Source organism: Agelaius tricolor, unplaced genomic scaffold (genome assembly GCF_023055355.1).
Source record: "Agelaius tricolor isolate 1412-34295 unplaced genomic scaffold, bAgeTri1.0.p SCAF_11, whole genome shotgun sequence".
Taxonomy (NCBI): Eukaryota; Metazoa; Chordata; class Aves; order Passeriformes; family Icteridae; genus Agelaius; species Agelaius tricolor.
Genome location: NW_027269271.1, coordinates 28,727,041 through 28,743,077, shown reverse-complemented (window position 1 = coordinate 28,743,077; position 16,037 = coordinate 28,727,041). Strand labels below are relative to the sequence as shown.

Below are 16,037 nucleotides of genomic sequence, written 5' to 3'. Positions count from 1 at the left end.
AAAGGATCAGCTGGGTCAAGGGAAGGCAGCCTTGGATGGGAATCTGCAGTAAAAAAATTCAACTTTTCCACTGCTTTTGCAGCTTTAACCCCATCACTTCTGCCTGGCTCTAAAAGCACCTCCAAAATGGTTCCTAATCTGGTGTGCAGTTGGGTTGGGCCAGGTGGAGATCCAAGGGTGATAATGAGGGCTGGGTGAAGGGCAGAGCAGAGGCTCCAGCCCTTCTTGTAGTCCCAGCCTCTCCATTTCTCAAAAGTTTGGATGCATTGTTCATTTTAATCAACCTCTTAATAAATTATTTCCTCCCTAAAGCTCTAAAAATTGCTCTTTAACATGCAGAGCTATGGAAAAATCCTCTTTTATTTGCTTTTTTCCTTGACAAAATGAGTATGAGTATGATAGTATTTATTGGAGGAGTGTTTCCCACACAGCTCCAGATGATCTGAGCATCTCCTGCATAAAATCACATTAGGAAAGGCCCTTTCAGACTTCACAGGGGAAAATTCAGATGTTCTTGAAGGATCACTGAGATGTGCCAGGCTGTTCAGGAGGGTTAGGAACATAAAGACTGTTCTGACTGTCCTCTGGTGGCCTCTTTTGGGAAGCAGAAGTTGAATTTTCACACCACTTGATGCTCCTCCTCTGGAAAGTGCTACAGACACACAAATCATTGGGAGTTAGAAAAGACACCATCATTCCTCACTGATTTTGCTGAGTGAACCTCTGACCTCATTCCTCTCCTTTTAACCTCTTGGATTGACTATTTTCTTCACAGAACAAGGAAAAGTTGGAAAAACTGAAGGGCCAGGCAGAGCAGTTTTGCCAAAGACTGGGGAAGTACCGGATGCCTTTTGCCTGGACAGCCATTCACCTCATGAACATTGTGAGCAGTGCTGGCAGCTTGGAAAGAGATTCCACAGAAGTTGAAGTTGGCACAGGAGGTACAGGACTTGAAGGGAATGTGCAGGAGGGAACCAGTGTGGGCAAATCCAGAGGTTTTGATTCATATCCTGTAGCTGCTGTTGCTCCTTTTATTGCTTTCCTCTCCCTACTCTGATGGTCTGGGGTCATGGTTGAACTAAACCAGAAAAGTCCATGATAACAAATGGATTTATCTTTCAAGGATTTTACTAGCAAACCATCTGTTATATTATTTAAAACCAGGCTTGTGAGACTGAGGGAGCATTACAGGCTGATGAACATTTTCCAAAGGAGTGGATTAATCTTTGCGAGCCACATAGCTCATCCGAAACTGCTCTTCAGCATCCCCAAAACTGCCAACTTCATCATCTTTCAGAGCAAGGGAAATACATAAATCTCAGCATGATAAAGACTTTTATAACAGCAGGAAGGCACTGGGGTGAGGTGGCTGGGAGGGGAGCAGGAGTCAGCTGTGCTCCACAGCCTCCTGATGCCTCTGGAGCGGGATTGCCTCTTCTGTCACCTCATGGCATCATTCCCTCTCCTGCTCTGAAGGAAGGAGTTCTTCCTTCCCCAGGAATCCTGCTTGGAACCAAAGCAGGCTCTTGGACTGTAGTTTTTCCTGCTTTATTTTTAATTCCCTCTGACTGCTGTGTTTGGCAGAACGTAAAGGGTCGTGGTCGGAGCGGCGGAACTCCAGCATCGTCGGGAGGCGCTCCCTGGAGAGGACCACGAGTGGGGACGAGGCTTGCAACCTGAGCAGCTTCAGGCCAGCCACCCTGACAGTGACCAACTTCTTCAAACAGGTCTGGCAGGGCAATGTCCCCCCTAGGAGTCATTTCTGGGACAGGGGGATTGGATGGTGTGAGGTCACTGGGTGATTAATTTGTGATTAATTTGATTTCTGCTCCCCAGTCGCAGGGAGGCTTTGAGCAGCATTGAGTTTATGTTATTTATCAATTATCGTGGAATAATAGACTGGTTTGGGTTGGAAGGGAGATTAAAGCCCATCCAGTGCCACCCCTGCCATGGCAGGGACACCTTCACTGTGCCAGGGGGCTCCAGCCTGGCCTTGGGCACTGCCAGGGCTCCAGGGGCAGCCACAGCTGCTCTGGGCACCCTGTGCCAGGGCCTCACACCCTCCCAGGGAACAATTCCTTCCTAATATCTAATCTAAACCTCCTCTAAGTTATATATTCCATAATATTATATAATATATATTAATTCTGGTAGTAGTGACTCCAATTCCTAAGTTATACATTACATAGTATTCTATAATACATTAATTCTGGTAATAGTGACTCCAGTTCCTCAGAGTGATTTAAGGTTGACATCAGTTCCCTGGACACATCCAGGGATCCCTGAGGAAAATAAAAGTATTCTGCTTGTGCTGCTTTGCTGAGTGGCAGCTCCTCTTAGCCAGAGCTTGGGATTTTCCTGAGCAGTGGAAAACATGAATAAAGGGAATAAATTTTTAAATTAAGCTTAGCAAAAAGTAATGAGCTGAAAATTTTCCAAGATTTGCCTAACGTCACATCTAGTTAAGGAAAAACTGGTCACTAAGTTAGTAATGATTTACAAAACATTGTATTTATTTACTTTGTTGAGGTTATTTTTACTTTGAAGCAGCTCATTTTATTTAATTTGTCCTTTAAAAACTGCCAAGATTTTAAATTTCAGATTCTTTATTATCTTCCTTTTCTCCTGTTCAGTATAATTATTGAACACTACCCAGTGTTTTCCTCATTCCCTTTGCTTCTTTTTTTTTCTTTTTTATGTTGTGATTTTTTACCTTTTAAATCAGGTATCTTCTGCTTTTGGGTGGCAGAGTCCCATTTTCTGTAATATTTCCAAAAATAGCAAAACTCTGAGCTATTAGAATGGGCATGAGGAAGACTGACAACAGACTCCTTGTACTTCCTGCTTTTCCTTTTATTTAGATTAGGTTTAGAAAAACAAGGCTGTTCTGGGCTCATCCCAAAGGAAGGGCAGAGGAGAAGGAATGAGCATCACCTCCTGAGTGACAGATACTTTTTCAAACTATTACACTTGCTAAAAAATGGGTATTTTTGGGAAATCTCTTAGCAGCCATTTCCAGTTTGGAAAAAGATAATATTAATGGGGAGAGAAAAGGCTTTCAATTAAAAGTTCCTGCAGCTGTCAGGGTGATGAATAAGGGATGAAGGACGGGGAAAGGAGGGAGAAATGAAGTGTAATTTAACACATTAATGGTAACACCTTGTTCTGGGAGGGGACAGTTGGGTGTCAGAGGGAAGAGCCTGTGGGGTGGGAGGCTTTGTTCACTCTGGCAGCCCTGGAGGGTGTTTGGGTAACCAAATGTTGCCCCTGAGCAGGAGGGGGATCGCCTGAGCGACGAGGACCTGTACAAGTTCCTGGCTGACATGAGACGCCCCTCGTCGGTGCTGCGCAGGCTCAGACCCATCACAGGTATCCAGTGCCACTGGCTCTGCTTCTGATGAGGGACTGGGGCCACCGTGGGGCTGAGAACCATTCATTGCCCAGATAAACATCAGGCTCACAGGCTGTGAGATTTTAAAGGAGCAAGCTGTTGGCCTTTGTAGTCACAAGTTCTTTGTTGCAAGGCAATAAATAACTTCCTAACCCAATGGGCAGTTGCCACAGGGTGTATTTTGCTTTTCTAACCTATCACCTTTGCTTACTTCTACTGCACTGAAGTACTTACCTCTACTTTTACCCAGTGGCTACTATCTCTACACACAAATGCTTCTGTTATAACTTCTAAACTCTGCTTACTCTGTACAACCACACCCCTGCATTATAAACCCTTCACCATCAATGCAGTTTCTTACTTCAGGCATATTCTTTCTTAAAACTGTAGAGCCATAAGTCCATGGATTTTCCATTTAATGTCTGTGTATTGTAGCTTCAAATCAATCCAAGCTTCTTCCAAGGCTGCAAGGACACAGTCTCAAGCTGCACCAAGGGAAATATAATTTGGATATTAGGAAAAAGTTTTTCACAGAAAGGTGATAAAGTTCTGGAATGGCTGCCTGGGGAGGTGGTGGGGTCCCCATGCCTGGGTGTGTTTAACAAAGCCTGGATGTGGCACTGGGTGCCAGGGTTTAGCTGAGGTGTTGAGGCTGGGCTGGACTCCATGATCTTGGAGGTCTCTCCCAACCCAGTGATTCTGTGATTCTGTGTAAATCAAACCCTTCAGTGTCTGTGGAAGTTTCTGGTTTTCCAGTTCCCACACAGCCAGGCTTTCTGGGCCCAAAAGTTCAGGTGTTTGGTTGGTTCCTCCCCCAGGCACCCCAAGGAAATCCTTGAGAGCAATCCCTGGGCAGCAGGAGCATGGAAGGTGTGATGGGGCAGGTTTGTCACTGGCACACTCAGGGTGCTGTGTGTGAGGGGAGGATGCAAACCCCAAAACCCCAAACCCAGGAACCTCTGTTCCCCACTCTCTGTCCCAAAGGAGATCTCTCTCCTGGTTAATAGGAACAGGCTCCACCTCTGTTTGAGAAAGGGGAATAGGAACCCTGGCACACCTCAGTGAAGCTGGTCCCTGACCTGTGCTATCCCTGACAATATTTACTTTACTTAACCTGCTCTTAAAGCTCTCCAGGGACAGCAATCCTGCCTCTTCCTTGGATCATCTCCCCAGCTCTCAGTTTGCCTTGCAGCCAGGTTAGGTTTTAAGAAAACTTTGCAAAATTATCATGGCTGCAAATTAACGTGACTCTGGTGTGCCATGGCCTGGGGCAGTGACCACAACCTTCCAAGAACTTGGATGTTGTGATCAGTTCACCCAATTCACCTCTGGTTTTTAGCCTGACCAATCTCAGGGTTTTTCAACCTTTCCTCTGATGGAGTTTTGTTTGTAACAATAGCTGGGCCTCCAAGGAGCATTATCAGGACTGCATTTCCCCAGATTTCTCATGAAAAAAGCATCTATGCCTTGTTAAAGTGCATATTTTCTGTTGGTTCTTACTATCTGGTCCCCAGTTGCCTTAGGTATCAGCTGGATCCACTGATACTTGTTAACAAATCCACTTCAGCTGTAATTTATCATTTGTTGATTCATTAAATTCATATATAGGATATCAATGAATGAATATATAGGATATTAACCTGAAGAAACAAAGCACAATTATGCTTTTAAGAATTAATTTCTATGTATTAATGAATAAAATCCCTTTTTTCTTGCAGCTCAGTTGAAGATAGACATATCTCCAGCTCCAGAGAACCCCCACTACTGCCTAACCCCAGAGCTGCTGCAGGTCAAGCTTTACCCAGACAGCAGAGTCAGACCTACACGAGAAATCCTGGAGTTCCCTGCCAGGGATGTCTATGTCCCAAACACCACATACAGGTCAGACTTTTGAAATCCATTTCACTTTCCAGGGCCTGACACTGGCAAGTGTAGAAATTCCTCCCTTATCAGCAGGCTTGTTGCAAAATTTGGTGGATGGGCAGAGGTGCTGTGCCAGAGGCATGGGAAGGGTTCAGGCTGACACAGGGAAAAAAGCTCAGCTGGGGAGGGACAAACAGGTTTGCATCAGACTTGGCTGTGAATAAGAACACAGGAGAGGTTTCTCCATTTGCTTAAATTCTTTTCAGTTTTATGTAGGGTTTTTTTTTTTTCTTTGTTAAAGTCACCATTCTCCTACTGGCTTTATTAATTTATGTCACTTTCAGTGACTTTTTTTTTTTTTTCTTTAAAGTTAGGGATAGAAATAGAGAAAATGCATTATCCCTTTGTTCATAATTCCATGTTGGTTTCTAAGCAATTTCTTTGTTTACTATACTTGACAGAAAATCCTCTGAAGCCCTGAAAAATGGGAAATTTCTCTAAATACTTTGGGAAACAATAATCTTTCTATAACACAATCCAGGCTGGAACCAGATTTCTTTTCATTATGTACCATTATTAATTTAAAGCTTTTTCACAATATATTTGAAGGCATTACATGGCTGGGTGGAATTGTCTTCATCAGCTGAGTGATTTCACCAACTTAGCAAATCCTTTATTTAAATTTAGATACAAACCAGGTTTTTACAAATCAAAGCTTACAAGAAGGGTTTAGCCAAGTTTCATATCCTGTATTTTGAAAAGTCTCAGCCATTTATTTTTTTGTCTATTTATTCATTGGACAGGTAATTTAACATTACAGTAAACCAGTACAAATAAGCAACACTGCACGATCTCATCTCTGCTCCAAACCCATGTGAAGGAAAAGGATTTTTATTGCAGAATTTCTGTAATTAACACATTCTGTTCATGGGGTTTCAATCTGGCAAATGACAACCAAAACCATTTCCTGTGCTGAGATAAAAAACCCACACTGTACAAGGGTTGGGGAAGATAAACAAGTCAATATGACTCAGGGGAACTGCAGGACTGGGGCTTTGTCAGTCAGCGCTTCCAGGGCCAGCCCAAGGCTGTCACTCAGTGTTCTGCAGCTGAAGTTCAACCTGTGAGTGTCCCCAGGAGCTGGACCAGCCCTCTGCCACGGGTTGTGCCTACTGGGTTTGTGGGTTGGCACGCTTGACCCCATTGGAGCAGCTGTTCCCTAAGTGAAAGGTGTTTTGGTGTGTGCTCACTTGGTTGTTTGTTTAATTCCTTAGCTGGTTGGACTGAAAGGTCACAAAGGCTTGGCTCTGATTCATTTCAGGTGAGGAGAGCAGATCTCTCCCTCCTTTCAGTGAGTTTGAAGTTTGGCTCTTGACTTGCAGTGGGCAGCCCCAGCTGTGCAGTTGCCCTGTGGGATCTGTGGGATGCAGGGGAGCAGGGCTGCTCTGACCCCTGTGTGGGACACACCTGCACACAGCTCCAGAGGGCATGGGCTGGCCTCAGCTACACTCCTGGAAATACCCAGAGCCCTAAAACGAGGAATTACCCATCTTTCATTTGCTCCTAAAACATTCCACAACAAAAAACATGAACCAAACATTCAATTAGTTACTTCAAGAAACCAAATTTCTTTTTTTTCTTTCCCTAAATGTTTTCAGTAGGGTTTTGCCAGCCCTTTGTTCCCAGAAAACACTTTTTGTTTTCCCTACTACACAACCCAGAAAGGAATGCACAGCCTGAAAACCCATTCCCCCAAACAGTTCACATTATCCAATATGTGACAGGTTGGCTCCTAGGCATTAGAATTTCACTGTGGGGAAGGAAAAGCTCCAGAGCTCCACAAAAAGTTGCAGCACATTGACATTGGGGCTTGAGGGAATGACAACACTCACCAGACATTTTGTAAGACCATCTCAGATGTCTCAGGTTTATGTTTTGGAGAAATTCCATGCAGGGCATGGATTGGGACTTGGCATCTGTTGGTAAATACAGCATCAAGTCCTTTGGTGTGGTGAAGTTCCTTGTGTTTGTTCTGAGTTCAAATGCAGCAGGTTGAGCACTCAGTCAAAGCTTTTTAAGTCTGTTGGGTGGATCATTATTTTGGTTGACTTGAGCAGGTAGTATCTTCCTTTCTTAGGCTTCCAGTAGAGGCCTTTTCCTCTGTCCAGCCTTCCCCTGGACCGTGGTGTGACGTAGTTCCCGTTCAGGTTGGTTTCCTCACACTCACTGTGCCACCAGCCTCCTGAGGAGAAACGTGGCCATGTCAGTCTGTGGCAGAGTAAACAGCTCCTCTTTGCAGCATAAATCTGCTTTAGACCCTAAATTCCAGCTCAGTTGGCATCTGCCCAGGATTCCCAAATCACTGAATTGTTTGGGTTGGGAAAATCCTCTAAAGTCACTGAGTGCAGCCATTCCCCAGCACTGCCAAGGCCACCACTGAGCCATGTCCCCAAATGCCACACCTGCCTGGATTTTAAATCCCTCCAGGGATGGGGACTCCACCACCAAAGGCTGGACAACCCTTTCCATGAAGAAATTTTCCCAAATATCCAATCTAAACATCCTCTGGTGTAACTTGGGGCCATTCCCTCTCCTGTCCCTGTTCCCTGGAGCACAGCCTGACCCCCCTGGCTGTCCCCTCCTGTCAGGAGCTGTGCAGAGCCACAAGGGCCCCCTGAGCCTCCTTTGCTCCAGGCTCAGCCCCTGCCCAGCTCCCTCAGCTGCTCCAGACCCTTCCCCAGCTCCATTCCCTTCCCTGGCCATGCTCCAGCCCCTCAATGTCCTTGTCCTGAGGGGCCCTTCCCTGGACACAAGGTGCCCCTCTTGGCATTGTTTCAGGCATTCACAATTTTCAAGAATGCCTGGGATGATGTACAAAGTGTTTGTTGCATGAAGCAGGTGGCTGGAGGACAGTTTTGTCTCCTGTGGTTCAATCATTTAATTGCTTCTTCAGTTGTTTGCTTTCTGCTATAAACTGGCAAACATAAAAGCTTTGTAAATCAGAGATTTACAAAGGGTTTAAGGGTTCTTAATTAAGAACCCTTTAACCAAATTATCTCCAAAGAGAAATAGCCTCAGCCTTGCATCTCTTGCTCTTTGGGGAGTGATTATATTATGTGTATAGGACAAGCAGCTAAAATCTGCCTTCAAATGGAAACTCACTCATTATTAACTTTAGGATTGTAGCTTAAATGGAGTTAGAAGTCAGTTTGTCTTTAAGTTTTTTGCAAAGAGGGATCAAACAACTCAACCTGGAGCTGCCACAGCAGACCAGGCATCAGCAGCCCTTTGCTTCAGAGTTTGGAATCTCATCCTGGGGTTATTTCAGCCTGGGCTGTCTGTTCTGTTTCTGGTGTTGGTTGCACCAGGAGGGCAGGATTAGATGGGATACTGGGAAGAAATTAGATTGGGAAGAAGTTTTTTCCCTGTGAGGGTGGTAAGGGGCTGGCAGAGGTTGTCTGGAGAGACTGTGGATTCCCCATCCCTGGAAGTGTCCAAGGCCAGGCTGGACAGGGCTTGGAGCACCCTGGGATAGTGGAAGGCACCAGGGTTTCACAGAATCACAGAATCACTGGGTTGGAAGAGACCTTCAAGATCATGAAGTCCAACCCAGCCCCAACACCTCAGCTAAACCCTGGCACCCAGTGCCACATCCAGGCTTTGTTAAACACACCCAGGCATGGGGACTCCAACTCCACCAACTCCCCAGGCAGCCATTCCAGAACTTTATCACTGTTTCAGTGAAAAACTTTTTCCTAATATCCAACCTAAATTTCCCTTGGTGCAGCTTGAGGCTGCATTTTCCCTTGGTGCAGCTCGAGGCTGTGTGCTCTGGTTGTGTCAGTGCTGCTGGAGACAGAGCCCAGCCCCAGCTGAGCACAGGCACCTTTCAGGAGCTGCAGAGAGCGATGGGGGCAGCCCTGAGTCTCCTTTTCTCCAGGCTGAGCCCGCTAGGATGAGCTTTATGCTCCCTTCCAGTGGAGCAGGGCAGCTCCCATGCCCTGGGCCGTACCTGGGTGGCTCTGGGGGCAGCTGGAGCCCCCGGCCGTGGCGTGGTCGGCGGTGGAGAAGCGGAGCCGGGCGTGCTCCGGCAGCGCGTTGGGAATGCTGCCCGACATCCTGGACAGCTGCAGGGTGAAGTTGGTGCTGGGGCCCTCCAGGCTGAAGCTGTACTCGATGTGCCTCCTGTTCCCTCTCCAGTCCTGCAGCTCGATCCGCAGCAGGTAATTCCCCTGCTGGGTGATGGAGTAGATCTTCTTCAGGCCCAGCCAGAATTCCTCTGCAAAGTTGGAGGGAAGAGATGGTTTTAGGGATAACCTGCAGGTAGTGTGTGTGAAAATACAGTATTTAAAAGGCTTTATTAATTGCTTTAATTAAATCAGTGATTTGAGTCTTGGGGACCGTTGATCTTTGCAGAGGTCTGCTGCTACATTCTTTTTGTTTACCTCTGCTTAATTGCACACTGATGATCAATAAAAGCGGGAGTTCTAAATGAACTGGAGCTTCCCCCTTTAAGTTTCCCACCTCGTGTGGAGCTCTGAGAGGGAGCTGGAGACATTTAAGAAGTGTGTAATTGGAATGTGTGACAAATGAAGCTAGTGACATACATAAAACCTAATGGCAATTGTTGCATTTTGGGAGGAAAGAGCTGCAGAACCAAACTGGGGTTTCAGCACCCTCCTGTACAAAGGGAATTTTTCTTTTGCTGGGATTTCTGATCATTAGTTTAATTGGTTTCATATATTATATTCATTAAGTAGCTTATTATCAGCACAGGTAATTGCCACATGTACAAAGTGGGGCTGAATGTGAGTGCCATGCACACAGCTGGCATTTAAACCCATAGAGCACAAGATGCTTGAAGAAAATACCCCCTGATTTCCAGGTTAGGAGCTGTAACCTGGTTTATTTTATCTCCTCAGAAGATGCAGCAGAGCACTGAGTAGGACATAGCTGAGAGCAGTGAAATTCTCTGTAAAATCCAACACTGAAAACATTTGGCTGCTTTTTGGTGCAGTATTTGGGAATTGGGAGACCAATCAGGGAGCCACTAAAGCATCCAGCGGGATCAGATAAAACTTCACAGCTGGGAACTTCTATCCCAAAGCTGAGGGGAAGGTTGAGATCCAGCAGCTCTTTATTATAAAAGAAGTGGAAATAGGTCAATATTGCTGCTCACCTTGGTGAGGTTTAGATCTGTGCTATGCTTAGGAAGTCAGACTGTTTCCCAAACAAGAGGTCACTCATCTCATATGAGAAAAACACAGAGAATATTCTGGATGAGGAGGCTGTTGGGCAGCACTTGGTGCTACAAATTCTTTGGAGTTGATGATTAACAGGGGAACGTGGGTGTTTCCTCACCCTATCCGGCCATGGAGGGGATTGGCCACTCTGGAGAAGCCTGAGGTGTTTGCTCAGGGGAGCACACACAGCCTTGGGCTCTCCTGAGGCTGGAAAAACTGATGTGGTTTTAAGGGTAACAGGATTGCAGGAAGGCTCAGAGAAACTAGTGACAGCAACTTCGTGAGGGTCTGCCTTTGTGTGTGTTTGAAATGCTTTGAGAGGTGCTTTTATAAGTAGTAAAATCTTGATAAAATACTGTTTATAGCATTCTGGCCTTGATTCAGTTTCTAAACACACATTTGAAGGGATGTCTTTGAGAATTTCACAAGCTATGTGTTCTAGTAAGCACTTCTGCTTCTTCCTGCTATTTCCAATAAATCAGTTAGCTGCTATTTGCAGGTTTAGTCTGCTTTCCTTTCCATAAGAAGATTCAGCTTCTCAAATCAATTGATACACACACAAAAAAGGAATATTTACCATTGAGGTCACCAAAACCATTTGTGTAGGCATCCCAAGTTTGGTTGAAGTCCAGCGATCCGTCCACTCTCTTCTGGATTACAGTCCAGGATGTGCCTGTGAAAAAGGGAAATAAGTCACAGCTTGGCCTTGGCCTCGTTCCCTGTCCCTCAGTGTGCTCTGGGGTGCTCCCATTTGAGTTAATTGAGGTCTTGATGACGGGAATTGAAGTGAGCCCAACTGGAGAGAGCTCAGGGCCCCTCCAGTGTCCTTGGCCACACCCGGGGTGACTCCTCTCACAGAATTATTCTGTTAGGCTGCCTTAACTGGGTTTCACTTGTTTATGAGGCCTGAGAGACAGAGAAATTGATAAAGGAGAGATAAGAGCCCCAGACATGGGCTCAGAGGGTCAGACTCTGCTGATAGTGGCTGGCACAGCTCTGGGGCAGGGACGAGGCGCCGGGGCTGTGCCCAGGTGCTGCTCCAGGAGGGTCTTCCCTGAGCCCAGGTCATGACACCCTCACTGCAGCTGCTCAGCAAATGGCAGCAAAGGAGCTGTCTGCAGAGGGCAGCCCTGGGAGCTGGGCGTGCACATCCAAACACGTGAGGTGGCCCCACACGCTCCCCAGCTCTCTGAGGGCATGGGAAGGGATGTGGGGCAGCTCTGGGGGTGCAGAGGAACCAGGGAATGAGGGAACTGGCCAAGCTGTGGGTGGCAAAAGGAACGAATTTGGGTTCCTTAGGGAGGTGACATGGCAGTTGTGTTCCTGGCTACTGAGCCACCCAAACGTGGCACAGGAATCCCATCCCAGGACTCACTTCTCTGGGTTCACTTTGGCACAGCTCAGTCTAAAGCACAGCCTGTTAATGAACAAAATTTTACTTTTTGTTCATAAAAGCAGATTGTTTGCTGTTTGTTTTTCTTTGGGAAATGTATTCATGGTTGCCCTGTAATGGGTTTTATAATGACCATTTTCATTGCATACAGCTAAAGGGGCCTGGGATTTGGATATCCTTAATTTATGTCACATGATTGAATGTCCTTTCCTCAGTATAAACAAGAGGGGAGTTAAGAATGAGAGCAGTGATAAGAGATTGCAGGATATGGGAAACCTAACTTAGAGCAGACAGGCCACTAAGAGAAGTCAAGAAGATACATGAATTTGTACAGTTTTTGTGTTCTTTGGGAGGACACAAAGTTGTTTGGCTTAGAGGAAGATACTTGTGTGAAAATTAGGCTGTTGCTGGCACAGCTCTTACCAAATTTCATTTCACAGTAGACATTGAAAGCTTCTGAGCCATTGGGCTGAATAGTGTAGACCCCACTGGCCTGCACCCCAGTGTGGTAGAGAGCAGTGCAGTCAGCAGCAGCACCTGGGGAGCAAACAGCCTGTTAGAAATCCTGCTTGGAGTGTGCTGAGCTGAGAGCTAAAGAAAAAAATGGGAACGATCATATTGGTAATTCTATTTTACAATAAATGTCATGGAATGGACAGACTGCTTTGGGCATAATAGTGCAGCTGCCAAGGTGTGCATAAGGCTCTGGTTTTTAAGTTAGGCAGGGTTTCAGTTTGGAGGATTTTGGAAAGTTTCTAAGGGCTAAGACTGGACTCTGGCAAATGGGCTTTCCTATGCCTTGTAAAGCTCCTAGTAAATACCATTCTCAGTGCTACACTTCATCAGTGCCTTTCAACTTCAAAGAAAGGACTCCTAAATCTTGTAATTAGCCCGTGTGAAGTAAATGAGTTCTCTGTTCAGGTTCCACAAGAGAGACATGGGTAAAAGCATGGTCACAGCATGTTTACAAGAGGGAAATGCATCCTATTACTGCATTCTTGGACATTGTTCCTGTGTGTCACCCCAGAGACAAGTACAGCTGGAGTGGGCCTAAATAGATAATGACATTTTCTCCAAAGAAGGAAATCTAATTCCTTCCCACAGCCCAGTGTATAACATAAAAATCATCTCCTTTTAGTCTTTGGCTCCTACAAACCAGTGCAGGGCTGTCCCAGGGGGTGGTGGGGAGGCAGCACGTGCTGTAGTCAGTCTGTAGTCAGAGATGGGGTCTCACCATCAGCTCTGTATGTCCCAGCCGTGGGCCTGTGCACAGCAGAGGGGATGGGCTCTGCCTCCTGCTGCTCCCCCAGGAAGGAATTCTCCAGCAGCTCCAGCAGCTCGATGTGGTTTAGCTGGAAGAGCCATAATTACACTGTTAACTTCCCAAGGCTCTGGAATGATGAAGTTCATGGATCAAGACAATGTCATGCAGAGAATAATTTTTCTTGCGAGTGTAACCCTGTGGAATTCCAATTTACCACATAAAAATAACTGCAGCTCCACACTGGTGGATTTTAGGTGTGGGATTGCCAGCTGTGCCACTGCTCTGGCAGGGTTGGATTTATGGAGGGAGGAAATGACCCCTTCTCTTGTGGTGCACCTTAATGGGCAAACAGATTTAACTTATTTAATAATAATTTTTAATGGGCAAACAGATTAGCTTATTTCCTCAGGTGACATCACTTAGACAAATAATACCAACAGCTGAGGAGGACAGAACCCACAGTTCCTCAGGCTGAAATGCATTTTTCTCTCAGAATAAATTAAACCTGATCACGCTGGTTGTGCTGTATTACAGTGATACATGTTGGACTTCCACTCTGGGAGTGGGTTTTGGAAATTAAGAAAGAGGTAGAGAGCAATGAGACTTCCAGACTAATGGAGGAGCAATGATGTGATAGATAATAAGAGGAAAAAACCCAAAAGAGCAGTCAGAGATGCAGCAGCCTGGTGTGAGTGCCAGGTCTCAAAGCTGTTGTTGGCCACAGCTCCTGCCTGGCAGCGCTGCAGCCCGTCCCCAGAACAGGTACCACCTTCCTCTGCACCCCAAACTCAACAAGGGGTGCCTGACCCAAGGATGGACCCTCAGCTCCCTCAGTGTCAGGAGAGATGGAAGGGGCAGCAGGGTGCATCCTGTACCTTGTCTTCCAGCTCCATGATCTGGTTGTGCTGCCTGTCCAGCTGCACGTGCTGGTCCTCCACGATCCTCAGGAGCTGCTTGATGTCGTTGTCCTGCTGCTCCACAAAAGCCTGAGGGCAGGGAGGGGAGGATGGAGGAGGGTTAGGAGCAGCAGGAGACCTTCAGCAGTGGTGCTGCCTCTGTAACTCTTGTCCTGGGGCCAGTTTTGAGAGGCACAAACCACTGAACGTTCCCTTCCTTTTCCAGGGAATCCGAGAATGTCCCTAGCTGGAAGGGACCCACAAGGGTCATCAAAGTCCAGCTCCAGAGGTTTGCATGCTTTGCCTCTAAAATGAAAAATTTCTTTGCTTCTGGAGCAAAGGCCCATTTTTTGGAGACAAACTACTGACAGCTTTGTAGACTCTTTTGCTCTTTTCCTTCTCTTTTCACATCCAGAACAATTATGTTCTGTGGAATCAGCCCTTGATTCAAACTAGATTAAAAAGGGGAAAAATTCCCAGCATTTAGGGTATCAGCTTGGGATTTGAGAGATCAGGATTCATCTTTTTGCTTTGACACAAACATCCAGTATTTTGCCATACAAATTGCTTGGCCCTTTTATACTTTTGCAAAATACAGTTAATATTTCCTTTTCTATAGAAAACCTTATACCCACCTAACTGCTTGCATAATTAACATATTAATTTTATCAATACCTGTCAGGTTCTTTGGTTCTGGAGGTCCTACACGTGCTATAAATGCCCCTCTCTAAAGGTTTAAGCTCCCTGTTTCTGCATTGGACAGGCAGTTCCCACTGCATTGATGTGGGATGAGCTGGAGATGTACAGACCCATGGGCTTGGGAATCTCATAATTTTCCAGATTGCAAAACTTTTTTATCATTATGATGACAAAATTCCTTAAAATCAATTTGCAAATCAATACTGAAAATAATACAGAGCTTTATAATTTCACAATTTTTCACTGATTTCTCTGGGGAATTTTACTGCAAAATTAACGCTGTGTCAGAGTAAGGCAGTGATTTTTTTTTAAGGTTATTACAGTGATTTCTTCCTCAAAAAATCAGACTAGTACTCTGGTGAGGAGCAATGGGAAGCATGAGCTTCTATTGCACAATTCCTGATGATGGCATTGCAGTGTATTTTGGCTCAGTGTGTCAGGGCCTTTCACAAGTCACTTACTTTGAGTGAAGAAATTTCTTTTGTTTCTTGCACCGAAGGCTGGAAAATGGCCAGTTTGGTGACCTTGTCCTCCAGTCCCCACACTTGCTCCTGCAGCTGGATTTTGTTTTGGATGAGGTCTTCAATCTTCAGGTTCATCTCCTGTGAGAGGTTCTTTATCTCCTCATTGTTGATTTGCAGCCTGGCCGTGGTTTGCCGGAGCTGTTCTTCTTCCTCCTTGATTTCGCTGGTTTGCAGGGAGAGCTCGTAAAAGGACCTGTCAAAAATGTAGAGTTTCTGAAAGATGTCGTTCATCTGCCCCTTGGTCTTGTGGACAAAGTCTTTGAGGCCGTGGCCCAGCTGGAGGAGCCCATTGGCCAAGATTCGCACGTCGTCCAACATCGCAAATCTCGATTTCGTTTCGGGAGATGCGGCGGGACCCACGGAGAAAAATTCCTTGTCAGCTCCAGCTGGGAGAGCCAGGGGGGCCAGGAATAGTAAAACTGGAACGATCTTCATGTTCCCTGCCTCTGGCTCTCTTTGCTCAGGATGCAGAGGCTTTTCCCAGTGACAGCTCGTGCTCTGTGGCTGTTCTGGGTTGCAGAACTTGATCTATTTATACTCCTCTTCATTTTGGGAGAGGCAGAGCACGGGTTGATCATTAAGCTGTGTGTGTTTGAACGAGTGTAACCCCTCCTGAATGTAGGTTGGTACCTGGGAAGATAAAATTGAGAGACGGGCACGTTGCTGATTAAACTGGTTCTGAACTTTTCCATCTGCCAGGCCTTCTGGTGTAAAATGTTATTGATGACACGGTGTTTTTCACACAACTCTTTTTAATAGGTTAA

General features: G+C 45.9%; 2 protein-coding genes across 15 annotated transcripts in view; one reads left to right on the top strand and one right to left on the bottom strand.

Moving 5' to 3' along the window:
- The window catches only part of DOCK7 (dedicator of cytokinesis 7), a 95,790-nt gene that overhangs the window by 31,411 nt on the left and 48,342 nt on the right, over positions 1–16,037 (top strand). For all 14 annotated transcript variants that reach the window (XM_071436904.1, XM_071436903.1, XM_071436902.1 and 11 more), the window contains exons 11-14: positions 776–941; positions 1,585–1,727; positions 3,276–3,369; positions 5,110–5,272. In XM_071436904.1, the coding sequence (XP_071293005.1) occupies positions 776–941; positions 1,585–1,727; positions 3,276–3,369; positions 5,110–5,272 (566 nt within the window). The remainder of the gene's footprint in view (positions 1–775; positions 942–1,584; positions 1,728–3,275; positions 3,370–5,109; positions 5,273–16,037) is intronic.
- On the bottom strand, positions 7,315–15,723 carry ANGPTL3 (angiopoietin like 3). The gene is made up of 7 exons (XM_071435635.1): positions 15,211–15,723; positions 14,030–14,140; positions 13,125–13,242; positions 12,314–12,427; positions 11,075–11,170; positions 9,267–9,533; positions 7,315–7,496 (listed from the first exon to the last, which is right to left on the bottom strand). The coding sequence occupies exons 1-7, from the start codon at positions 15,706–15,708 to the stop codon at positions 7,315–7,317; spliced, it is 1,386 nt and encodes a 461-aa protein (XP_071291736.1). The 5' UTR covers positions 15,709–15,723.

Excerpts from the sequence above, each read along its gene's own strand:
- ANGPTL3 (XM_071435635.1), bottom strand. The coding sequence starts at position 15,708 with ATGAAGATCGTTCCAGTTTTACTATTCCTGGCCCCCCTGGCTCTCCCA. Across the intron at positions 11,171-12,313 it reads CTACTGTGAAATGAAATTTG|GCACATCCTGGACTGTAATC; the intron begins GTAAGAGCTGTG and ends CCTTTTTCACAG. Across the intron at positions 7,497-9,266 it reads CTGCCCCCAGAGCCACCCAG|GAGGCTGGTGGCACAGTGAG; the intron begins GTACGGCCCAGG and ends GTTTCTCCTCAG.